The sequence below is a fragment of the Maylandia zebra genome, linkage group LG20 (assembly GCF_041146795.1).
Source record: "Maylandia zebra isolate NMK-2024a linkage group LG20, Mzebra_GT3a, whole genome shotgun sequence".
Taxonomy (NCBI): Eukaryota; Metazoa; Chordata; class Actinopteri; order Cichliformes; family Cichlidae; genus Maylandia; species Maylandia zebra.
This window is the reverse complement of record NC_135186.1, coordinates 28,758,621-28,767,891: the sequence shown is the minus strand read 5'-3', so window position 1 is coordinate 28,767,891 and position 9,271 is coordinate 28,758,621. Positions and strand designations below refer to the sequence as shown.

General features: G+C 39.1%; 1 protein-coding gene across 1 annotated transcript; it reads right to left on the bottom strand.

Moving 5' to 3' along the window:
• Positions 1–384: 384 nt before the first annotated feature.
• On the bottom strand, positions 385–7,600 carry plp2b (proteolipid protein 2b). Its single transcript, XM_024806516.2, has 5 exons — positions 7,237–7,600; positions 3,048–3,203; positions 2,858–2,956; positions 1,824–1,920; positions 385–1,722 (listed from the first exon to the last, which is right to left on the bottom strand). Exons 1-5 carry the CDS (start codon positions 7,330–7,332, stop codon positions 1,709–1,711), a joined length of 462 nt encoding a protein of 153 aa, XP_024662284.1. The 5' UTR covers positions 7,333–7,600; the 3' UTR covers positions 385–1,708.
• Between the last annotated feature and the right edge of the window lie 1,671 nt (positions 7,601–9,271).

Here is a 9,271-nt window from a genome sequence, read left to right as displayed (position 1 = left end):
TACCTGCAAACCTCGATGAACTGAAGCAATAGTGTAAAGAAGGGCGGGACAGAATTCCTCCACAGCAACGAGGGAAACTCATAAAGTCATGCGGAAAATGATTACGTCAAGTTATTGCTAGTAAAGGTCATTCCATGACTGAATCATGGGAGCGTATTTAGTTTTTCTCAGGATTGCTTCTGTATATATCACGTCATCTTTTTGCTTATCTCGTGCTGTATTTACCCAATTTTTATAGACCTGACAAGGACCAGGTGTCCTGATATGCAATACCTTTGAACAGATAGTGTACTTTTTACCATGACTGTATACACTTGTAAATGAAGCACTTTAAGATAATTTAGCAGGACACATGAGTGTACAGAGCAAGCCAGAAAACTGATCTTCTTTGTGGTAAAATGGCTTTTATTTCCCTTTGAACTTTTAAATTACAGACTCTTGTAAAGCATATTAAGATGGAAAAAAAAAAAAAAAAAAAAAAAAAAAAACACCAAAGGGGTTGAGGAACATAACATATCCTAATGTTAACATAGCATGTTCAAAAAATGGACTGTGCTACTGAGCAGTATACAGTCTACAGAAAAATATTGTAGCACCTTAAAACAATGTGTTACAAATGTAAGAAAAATGCATAACCTGAGCAAGAATCCAAGAGCTGTAGGCAAAACTTGAAGATGATGATCTAATTTTAAATAATAAAAGTGAGGTTGTTTAGTTAATGGGCTATCTATGGGTCCTAAATTCCAAAATTCTAGAAGAAAAACGACCAAAGACTGCTGATTAATAAAAATGAAATCAAATGTTTTAGTACTTAGAAACAAAAGATGAAACGGAAGAAGGTGAGGGAACTGGTTACTCTGAATGAGACTTTTAAGGCACTGTAAAACACACAGAACACTATTAAATAACAGAAAAGCAAAGGTGTAACCAGCTGAGAAAGTACAAAAAAAAGTCCCCCAAGAAGACATTTATAATATTAAACGATTCAAAAAGCACCACCTCTGTGTCAGTTGCTTCTGAAGCCCAAATAACACAGTTACTATTTACTACAGCAGTCCAACAGTGAACAGTAGACAAGTGTATTAGACAAGTTGCATGATGACGTCATCCAAAGTCCTCCTAGAAGCAAGTCTGGCCATTTGGCATCTTGATAAGACCATTGGGCACTTATATGGGGAGATATTTTAAAGGATTATGAAAATGAACTCTTATTTCAGTGATTAAGGGGACACCTGGAAAAAAAGAGTGCTTTATGAGTTTGCTGCCCCCAAAATAATATTTTAAAAAGCTTTTTATCACCCAGGAGGTTATACTTCACCAGCGTCTTTGCTGTTATGGAATTATCTCAGAAGCATCGGTTGAGGATTCTGTGAGTGCTAGGTCGCTCTTTCATAATCTCTCTGCATTAATCAAAGTGTTCCCTATTATTGGCAGCTTTCCCCTTTTAGTCTGGTTGGAATAAAAGTTTGAGAGGGGAATCCCTCATGGAGTAGACATACAGACAGATGCCAGCACCCCTTATTAAGGCTATGTCATCTTCTTTTCTGTTTCTTATCTGTTCAGGCCCTGCAGCAGCATTTATTAAACTGTGACTTGCTCATTTTACTGTCCATCCTCCTCTCTGACCCGCTCCTCTGTTAACCTTTGCCCAAATGACTGCTTTTGGTTCTTCTGTGTTCTTGACAGAAGTATTTCTGTGTGAGAACATTTAAACTCTGTCATCTGTTAAAAACAAAAACAGTCAAGACATTAGAGAAAATTGCACATATCAAATAAAGCCAAGAATGCGTTTTGAATGCATTAATAAAAACTGTTTTTCTCACCAGTTGGAGCTGCTGAGTGCTGTCTGTTACTTTTGACTTGGAGGAAGATTGTGTAGGTGTCGTATGCAAATATCAGCCCAGCGATCAAGCCAAACACCTAAGAAGCAAGAACTGACAATCAGAATCACAACTAACACAAATACAATCTAAATAAATTATCAGTATTTTGTTAAAGTTAAGTGCCAGAAGACTTTGTGCTCTTCACACTATTGGACACTTTGGTTCATGAAGAAGCCAATGTGGGGACAGGCCTGTGCCTGATATACAGCTGCAAAGCACATGTTTGGAGCTATACACGTGATTAATACAAAAGACTATGTATAGACATAGCATACCACGAGGATGGTTGTGGTGGGGAAATGAGATGTGAAATTTATCTTTAACATACAGAAAATCTACTGTCATTAGGAGCATAACAAGCCCACTTAGTTCATTTTTTAAAAAGTAAACTGATAAATAGTAAACAAAATCTTTCAAAAACCGACAAAATAATATTTAATGTCCTCTGATTCAGTGTAAAAGGAAACAGAGATTGTGATGCAGTTACAGGCTCAGTCTTACCATTTTGTTCATGCATTATTTTTAGTTTTCCAGTAAGAAATTAACTGTATTAACACTTCCACATACTATAAGCTGCACTGCCCTTTCCATCTCATCAAAGTGTTTTCTGAGATCATCCATATAGCCTGATATCTCTGTAACCAAAAAGAATTGCCACCTGCTGGTCATTACAAAGAATGCAGGTTTGAGACACTTCTGCTTTGGCTTGCAAAGTTTTTAAAGGTTACAGGTGTATCCTGCTCAAAGGCAAAAACTAATGATAAAGCAACTTTAAAATGGGGTTGTTGGTTTTTTCTGCTTAAAAAAAAAAACAACCTTTGTTACACCAGGCATTCAGTTTTCACATGTATAACTGGCAGCACCGAAATTAGTCAGTGGTAACAGCCATCAGTTGTCAAAATAAACAGAAATAAATATGAGCGGATTCAGTATGCAGCTAAGAACTCAGGCTGAGTCATTCTGGCTTAACGAACCGCGCCTGCGATACGAGCTCCATCCCCAGATCCTCCAATGAAATTGACCAGAGAGGTGATGATGTAGAGGACGGCACCAATCCCAGCACGGAACAGATCCTGCACAAAAGAGGGACGCAAAAGATGAAGTATTATGCAATTTAGCACAGAAATGTGTCATGTGCATGCAGTTATGTGTGTGCGGACTCACAGTCCAGACCCAGTTGATCACTAGGATCTGCTTGTCCAGGTCCATCATGAAGATGCCGAAGAAGATCATGGAGAAGATCATCTCACATATGGCCAACGCAGAGTAGCCTCCATACACGGAAGAAGCATAGCAGATGATGACGATAAAACTGACAAGCTAAGATAGAGATGAGAGAAATTAGAAGATAAGACTTGATATGAGTGTAAATTTCACAGGAAACTAACACCCACACTGCGTAAATTCCTCTACCCTGTTAGAATTTCCAGGTATAAAAAAATCAGCTGCAATTTCTCTGAGATGCTGCACATTTTTGTAGCGTCACACAGCAACAGAAAATAATCTGTCTATAGAGCTGTCACGTCCAGCTGGACAGTAAATGACTCCAACAAAGCCATCATTATTCTGCTTACAGCAGCCACTTGACTACTTCCAAGTCAACATTCACATGACAACAGCTATTCATGCTAACAAATTATTTTCTAGACAAAATACTATTAGAGTGAGACAACTGAACCGAGCATAATGCACAGTGTCTGCCTATCAGAAGCTGCTTTCATCTTAGATTTACAGCCAGTGATTGTTTCATCATATTTTTCCATATAAGGGGGGAAAAAAAAGTCAGCGTGCATTCTTCTCGCTCCAATGAAACGCGGCCAGTGTGGAGAAACCATAAACTCAGGCAGCCTACAGCTCACTATCAGTCTGTTTTTCAATATCGCTATTGTTGCCGCTGTCAAACTGTGTGGGCAGATGCTTTCACACAAAGTTATATAACAGCCGTAAAGGAGAGCAAACTTCAAAGGTTCAAAAGTATAACAACTATATTTGCTAAAACACACTAACTGGCATTCATTTTATTTGATTTGTGACAACATTCAGGGAATCCTTTTCCTGCACAGTTGTCTTTAAACCTCACAGCAGGGTTTGTGCCACTTACACACGTGCCAAAAAACAAGACTGCATATATAGGAAAAGGGGAAATTACATTAAAACCCACTGAAAACATTAGATTTATGGTGCATAGGAATGAAAAATGATATTCCTTCTTTTAACTAATGAATTTACTAATTAATCACTACAGGTCTTAAACACGTAAGCATCCTAACACTAGAAAAAAAATATATATACTTACTTTTTTACCCTAAATCTTATATTAGGTATGATTCTTTTTTGACCCAGAGCCTTTTAAAGAAAGCACATCACATCATAATCTATGGTTACATTCATCATAGTCGTGTAATACTTACTAAATAAAATCACACTCTTAACTCTGACATGCATCTAAAAAAGGCAGTTGCACTCAATGCAATGTTTTATTCTCAGACACAGACGACTCAGGAGACAGTGTCAAATCACAGCAGTCTATATGATACACGCATGATTTAACTGACTTGACACCAGCCCCTACATCTGTCACTACAGCCTCCCCTCCCCACACACGAACAGCCAGCCAGCAACTCTGATGCATCAGTAGTTCGTGTGTTCCTGAGACTGGCACAGGCTGCCTCTGTAGTGCAGTCAGGAGGCTGAGGCCAAGGCCCTACACAAAAGAAGCTCTATTCGGGCTCGAGGCGGCTGCTCTGAGAGCAGTGGCTACTGAGGAGGCCGTCGCACAGAGAAACACCCACTACACAAGAGTCCCTCTGAACAAGAAAGTCTCTGAGTTGTTGACACCTTTATGTTTTGCACACAGCAGTAGATCTGTTTGCACCAGGCAGCTTTAAAAGATCCCAGGCAGGATCTTTTCAAATCAGAAAAATAAGCTGCTCTCGTTGAATTGACTGGGAGGGAAACTGTTGTGAACGGCTGGCTATTTATAGTCAGCAGCAACATGAGGGCAAAGACGTAGTACACAGTGCAGAGCCATTCCAAATAGCAACAGTTGCTAGGGAAGTCAATGAATGTGTGCAAGAGCAAGAAGGGAAAGTCCTATTTCATCTCTCTTCTTACTTAAAATTACTCATTTGTACCCATTATACACGTTGCATTCCCCACCCACCCCCAAAAAACCTGAATCACTAAAAACGGATTTCCACTCTTCAATCACTGAACTAGTTCACATTCTTAATATTATAAACAAGGTCATTAATTAGCTCATCACAACTCATTGCCAAAGACTTAACTGTGCCATGTGAAACATGCGCTACATGGGTGTGACTGCGACCTGCTCTGCAAATACAAACATGTTCATGCATGGTCATGCATTAGGTCTAAACCTAATTTGGTGATGCACTGAAACCTTGAGGCTAAAATACTGTGCGTGAAGTCAGGAAGTTTATTCCTTCACATTTTTGGTTTAACAACTGGCATGCTTCTGCATCCCTGCCTGCTGGGATGAGATACCCCCTTTTCCTATTAAAATGGAAACACCCATAATAAGCACTAATCACATTTCCCTTCCTGTTTGCTCCCACGGTCCTTCTCCCTACACTCCAAAGCATTTCAGATATCCACCATCAGATGACTTCCATCTGAGTTTATCAGTCTCCAGTAAAGTAATGAGTAGGAGAGGAAACAAACTATGAAGGGTGTTCAGTGAAGCATAAAGCAAACCTATCCTTGAATGGCAGACCAGAGATGTGTGCGCTAAACATTTCATGCATTCTTTGTTCCCAGGGTAAAACTTCACACCAACTTGGAATTTCCATTATCTGGCAAAGCGGATTTTTTTTTTTTTTTTTTGGGGGGGGGGGTTTACAGTGGGCAGACTACTGACCACCAACATCTGAGGGGCTGCTTTATAATGAGCTTGTCGAGCTATGAGAGCAAGAAGTTTGATCGGCGGAAAAAAAGCGCATTCTCCGTTTTACTCAGTGGAACGCATTAATTCATTTTGTTTTGGATATTAATGCTGACCCGTTTTATTTGTTTTTCCTTTTGTCTTTGCAATTTACTATGTTCAGTTTATCCTTTATCGGGTGGATGAATGCTATTAAATATTTGGGATCTATGTTAACAGTGAACCTATTAGAGCAGAAACATACAGGAAATATCTGGCAATTTGTACAGTTTAATGTTTGGTTGTGTTAACACAAGTCATTTCCCTCGACTCATGTAGGGTGATCTGATAAAACTTCGACTCAAGAGCTTAATGTGAAGCTGACAAACACTTTAAAAGGTATTCATTCTCTGCCTGAAGGAAACATAAATCAACTACAAGTAAAAGTCCTATATTCCAAAGCTTCTGTAATCATATTACTCAATCCATACTGTTGTCCTTTTACTATGCATATGGAATTTATTATGAGTCTCCAAGTGGTGCTGATTGTTTTGCATTCTCATACATTGCGTTATATTTCACCAGCTGACTGGAATCTATAACAAAAATCTTAGTTTGTAAATTGCAACACAGAAAAAAAAAGCAGTGGAAGTGCAATGACATCAAGTACAGTACTTAAGTAAATTTACTTAGATACTGATCCACTGACAATACGGAACTTATGCAAAGTATTTAAACTTAAAGTGACTCATGTGTTAAGAGATCACACCGCTGTGAAATGCAAACAAAGGCGTTCATGTGAAAATAGTGGTCAAGGGCAGTAAAGTACAACAGTATTCCCAGACAGGAAGTCATTTTAATTTGCCACTAAGACAGTTTATTATTAGGAGCTGGTGGTTGTTTGCATTTATACTTCTATTCCTGCCTTTGCGGGGTGCATGCAGTCCTGTTAACCAGAGCCAGATGTGCAAACCTATAATGTGGGATGGAAAATCCTTTTATGAGCCTTTATACTACCAATAATGTGATATACGTTGCATTTTGCTACTCTGGCTACAGACAATATCCAGCCTGTAAGCGAGCACGTGAGACGGTGGGCTGAGTTAACCTATGTGACCTTTAATGATCAGCATTTCAGCTCCTTGGTGCAAAAAGCAAAAACAGTGGAGCAGCAGTGACAGGTGGAATTCCTTCAACTCTGAGAAAGCACATACTTTTCATTCCTTATACAGACTAGAGTGAGAAATGTGAATAAGGAAATAGAAGAAAACAGAGCAAAGGGGAAATGACACATTAGTGATTAAAAAAAATCAATAGATACAGAACACAAATCCACTTAGCCATCTATAAATTATTGATTAGTTACAAGTGAGCTTTACACGCAGCATATTAAAGCCATATCTGTGAGTCGTTAAACGTGGATCATCACAGCAGAGCGGCACACAAATATCACAGTGAGAACAAACTTACTATTTCTGCTGCCAGGATGAACCCTTTCTGGGTCTTCACGTAGCTTTTCAGCCTCTCCACGCAGCTGGGAGAGCCGGACGCACTTGTATCAGCCATTCTGTACTTTATCAAAGTTCACTAAACAGACAGTGTGTATTCGACCCCTAACTACGAGCAGATTAAACAAATGTTCTTCTTTCTTTCTTTAGTGGAGGAAAGTTTAGAGAGTGCTGCCCTGGTGCGGTTTATCGTTGCTCTTGCTTAAATTGGCGAGTCGTTATTTTCCCCTCAGGCGGATGAATCAACTTCTCCGAGCAGAGGTCTTGATGAAATGCGGTTATTGGACTCCAGCACGACCACAGAAGCTCTGCGGAAACTCTACAAGAGGGAGGGACTAGGAACCAGCGTAGGAGTTCACTGCCGGGCGTTGGCTCGCTACCGCTTTCCTCAAGGGGAGCTGTTTCTCTGCAATTACCCGAAGTTATTTTAATGTTTTGTTATGTCATTTTAGGTTGTTTACATTTGCTTTATACCGTGGCGCTGCCGGGGATTATTTAACTGCAAATAATTGTTATGATTGTTATGCTGGTGCTTGTGCTTTATTATTTGCACAGAGCGCTAAAATCCCTAAAAACTATATGTAGGACGAAGAGAATGGGTTACTAGAGAGCAAAGAAACCATGCAAGTTACAAGTTTACTTACAAATATGTTGCTTTATTACATACTTTCCCCGTCTCCCTTAATAAGTGAAAACAAGAAGGCTGACAGGAAGCTAAACAAAAGACTAGAGCTTCAGTCCAACTTTGTTCTTTTCATTGTTTTCCTTGCATCATATTCGCTGACATATGCATAATTTGTGACTTTGAGCACACGCAGAGCAAAAAAAGAAAAAAAAAGTGCGACATGCCAGCTTGCACGTGAACAGGGGCGTTTCCAGGTTTTTTTCTATTGGGGTGGCAAATGGCATGGAGCGACGACGAGCACGAGGCGTGAGGAGTGCAGGGTATTTGATCAGAAATAAACCCAATGTAGAAAACGGGTGTGCAAAACATTTTCAGCCTTGTGTGGAGTCTTGATGCAGATGGTATTATGAGAAATGGGAAAACTTGTTTTGTGGTTAGTAGTAGGGGCGTGTTTTGGTTATTGATTTAAATCGATTCTAGCTTGGATAACGTGATATCAATTAAAATCCTGAATCGATTTTTTTTTATATAAATTAATTTTGCCGGAAATGCCAGAATCTCAGGTTAAACCGCACACAATTTCAACAACCACCAAACAGCTAAAACAGTAAATGAGAGCAGGAACACGGATTCTGCACAAAGTGGCCTTTCTCACCTGACGGGGCTCAAAGCCGACAGCTCGCTGATTCTGATGTTTCGGCGGGTCCCTGCTTTGTGTTTACGTCTTTTTTGCGCTAGACAAACAATATGACTGAACCAGCAGCAAAAGAAGATCCAAACTACGCTTCACATAAACATCGTCAAATTCAAATTTTATTTGTCAAATTTGAATTTGACATCGTCATGAAATACCTCTGACTTTTGCTGTTTTGCCTCCACCACGATAAAATCACACTTCATGGACATCTCTCTCTCTCTCTCTCAGTATACTTCAAGAAAAGTTCCCCGTCTAAAAATCTGTTCTCTTCATTATTCGCTTGCTTGTTGCGCACAAGTCTACGGTTTTTTTTACAGCGCTGTCGGCCGCTGTCTTTTCCTTTTACCTATACTTCCGAAAATAAAACCTAATTTCTGCTGAATTCTGAATTGTAACTTGAATAAATGCTTTTAAAAACTGAATTTGAATTAGTCTAATTTGAAATTCAATTTATTGGTTTGAAAATGATCATCACTAAATTGAATTTTATATTTTGACATTGAATTCCTTTGCTTTGAAACTGTATTTTATCCTTTAAAAATTTAGCTCTCGAATAATTTCAGGTTGTCTTTTTGTTTATCTCGTGAAAATGATTACGTCAAGTTATTGCTAGTAAAGGTCATTCCATGACTGAATCATGGGAGCGTATTTAGTTTTTCTCAGGATTGCTTCTGT

Excerpts from the sequence above, each read along its gene's own strand:
- plp2b (XM_024806516.2), bottom strand. The coding sequence starts at position 7,332 with ATGGCTGATACAAGTGCGTCCGGCTCTCCCAGCTGCGTGGAGAGGCTG. Across the intron at positions 2,957-3,047 it reads TGATCAACTGGGTCTGGACT|GATCTGTTCCGTGCTGGGAT; the intron begins GTGAGTCCGCAC and ends TCTTTTGTGCAG. Across the intron at positions 1,921-2,857 it reads GAGCTCGTATCGCAGGCGCG|GTGTTTGGCTTGATCGCTGG; the intron begins GTTCGTTAAGCC and ends CTTGCTTCTTAG.